Here is a 2735-nt window from a genome sequence, read left to right on the forward strand (position 1 = left end):
CCTGCTGGGACCTGAAGTAGAATTTGATTGATCCTCTAATCAGTAATAGTGAATCCATATTTAGTGAAGGATATTTGACAATTGTTACCAACGGCTAGCTTATAGGCAAGAATGAGGTTGGGCGGTAGATGGGGAGAATTTAGTAGGGTGGCGAGGTGGAGCTTACAGTAAGGGGTGGGCAGCAACCCTTCATCACCAAGGATCACTTGTTCATGGCCTCTATAAGAGGATGGTTGTTGTAGGTTGTCGTAATTGGCAGCGAGGTAAGTTGTAGTGCCAGAGTCGAGAATCCATTCATTGGATCTCTAATTTTGAGTGGTGAAAAGAATGGTCTCTGCCTTGTTTGATGGGAAGGGTCAAAATTTGTTCTATGTCAACATTGAAGGGTTGTGTGCCCATGTTTACTACGGATTTGGCGCGTTATGTTAGAATTGTGGAGCGACTTCCCCTATCGTTGGTGTTTGCGTTGCCTCCCCAGAGATAGGGATTTGAGTTTGATAGGTCACAACCGCTAAATGAGGTTTGACCACCTCTGATTGCGGTGTGAAGCACCATAACTGTTCTCTTTGGTCATTTCGGCATTAATGTGTACTTCCTCACTGCACAATACACAATGAGGAGTACAGATTGTCTAATTTGATGGAGTCAAATCTAGTTCGAATTGAGGTTTTGAAGGATTGGTAGGAGCGAGGGAGGCCATTGAGACTATAGAGGATGATGTCCTCATTGTCCACACTAACACCGGTGGTAGCTATATTGTTGATTAGTGTCTTTATCTCGAGTAGATAATGATTCATGGAGTTTTTCAGGGAGAGGTGTAGTGTATTTTTCAATTGGATAACCCTTTGTCGATTTGTGGATTGGAAACGCTTAGCTAGGGAATCAATATTTTAGCTGTAGAATGCAGATTTAGAATGTAGAGTAGTATGGATGGGGAGATGGTGGAGGATATGGGAGCCTAGAGATTTTGATCGGTCAGGTGCCAGACTTGATTTTGAGAGTTAGGAGAAGATTTACCATCTTGATTTGGAAGATGAGGTGACGGGCAAAGGAATGATCCGTCGAAGAAGGCTTTGAAACCGTTGGCCTTTAACAGTTTCAAGATTTGGGAGCGCCATGTGGAGAATTTCTCTGCAGTGAGCTGAATGTTTGCTATGGAGCAAATGTTGGGCATGAGGAACTTGAGGGGGGAAGGGATTGTAATCTGTCATGGTGGAGAGATGAGGAGCCGTGATCCTATTGGCAGGAGATGCGGACATTGGGTAGATGTGGTAGAGAAGGGGAGGAAGATAGAATAGGAAAGTGCTGGCTCTGATACCAACATCAGTGAAGATAACAAGTCAATATTATATAGAATACAGGAACTAGGGAAGATGATTCAGATCGGATAGCTGTAGGGGAGGACCACATCCGTGGTTAAGGTGGCAGAAAGAAGTGATTCCATACAGTGAGGATAGGCACGGGTTGTTGATATATACATAAAGAGCTCGTACATATGCATAAATTCATAAAATGTGACATTCTATAATGTTCATTTGGCAGATCTTGTGCTTCATGAAATTACAAAATATAAGTTCCTCGTATGTGGTGAAGCAAATTCGACAACACTGAGTACGCATCATCAAGCCAGAGATAATAATATGTTACAATTCATAATAGCATTATAAATGCAAAATTCTCAGATGATCACATGCAGCATCAACCTGGGACCCAAATGTGGCAAAAAAAATTGGGAATTTTACACACATAGAGCACAATTCTTATGCATTTGCATATCTCACACCTATACTTCCATATTTTTTTTGTGTGACAATGGCATTAAAACAATATGATTGAAATAAAAGGCATAGCAACCACGGAACATTAAATACTTCCATATTTTTTCACTCACGAGAGCCAATCTTGGTGGCCGAATGCCCAGCCGCTCCTCAGATCTCATCCGATCCATCCGCCGTCGACCTTCCTCCATCCTCTTCAAAATATCGGTCGGACGGAATCGGATGGCGGCGCCGAACTGCCTCCTCCTCGGCGAGCCACCGCCTGGGACCAACCGCCGTCCAGATACCTCGAGGGCGTCCATTAAGTTCAGCTGAGCAGAAACCAACCAAACTACCATCATCGCCACCATCGTCACCCCGAACCAAAACCAGTGCGTATGCCACTGCGTCCCTTTTCGCGGTCGGGCCCTTCGTTCTATCTGCCAAGCCGAGCTGGCCATGCTCCCGCCGGAGGTAGGGTTACAGCACGCGTCGGCCTGAGCCGGCCGCCGCGGAAAGAGCTTCCGCATTCTCGCTCGCTTCTCTTGGAGAAATCCAGATCTGGGCCGAAGTATAGAAAGAGGAGTGGGGTTAATGATTGGAGGGGGATGGGAGCGAACAACGAATTATTGCATGGATAATATATATATAACCCTCGTTTAACCATAAAATAGGAAGTGTTTTATTTTATTTAATTTTTTTAGATCTTTAAAAGAGAATATCATTCAGATATTTTAAAGGTGATGTGATGAATATAAATGTATTTTATAAAAAATTATAAGTTTCTACTATGTGAAAAAACAATTTTATGTTTTATAGTTATCTATGTAAAATCATTATTTATTAATATTTTTTAAGTCCAAAATAATTAATAATTAATTGTTCCATACAAAACTATTATTTGATTGAAATAATATTTAATATTTAGTTTTTATTTAATTATTCGTTCATTTATTTACTTAAAAAAATTTGTTAAGA

The 2735-nt window shown here is 41.5% G+C and overlaps 1 protein-coding gene across 1 annotated transcript in view; it reads right to left on the reverse strand.

The window, feature by feature from the left end:
* The window catches only part of LOC110030446, a 48782-nt gene extending 46408 nt beyond the window's left edge, over positions 1-2374 (reverse strand). The window contains exon 1 of the mRNA XM_020733160.1: positions 1892-2374. Coding sequence (XP_020588819.1) covers positions 1892-2287 — 396 coding nt within the window. The 5' untranslated portion in view covers positions 2288-2374. The remainder of the gene's footprint in view (positions 1-1891) is intronic.
* Between the last annotated feature and the right edge of the window lie 361 nt (positions 2375-2735).

Source organism: Phalaenopsis equestris, unplaced genomic scaffold (assembly GCF_001263595.1).
Source record: "Phalaenopsis equestris unplaced genomic scaffold, ASM126359v1 Scaffold000719, whole genome shotgun sequence".
Taxonomy (NCBI): Eukaryota; Viridiplantae; Streptophyta; class Magnoliopsida; order Asparagales; family Orchidaceae; genus Phalaenopsis; species Phalaenopsis equestris.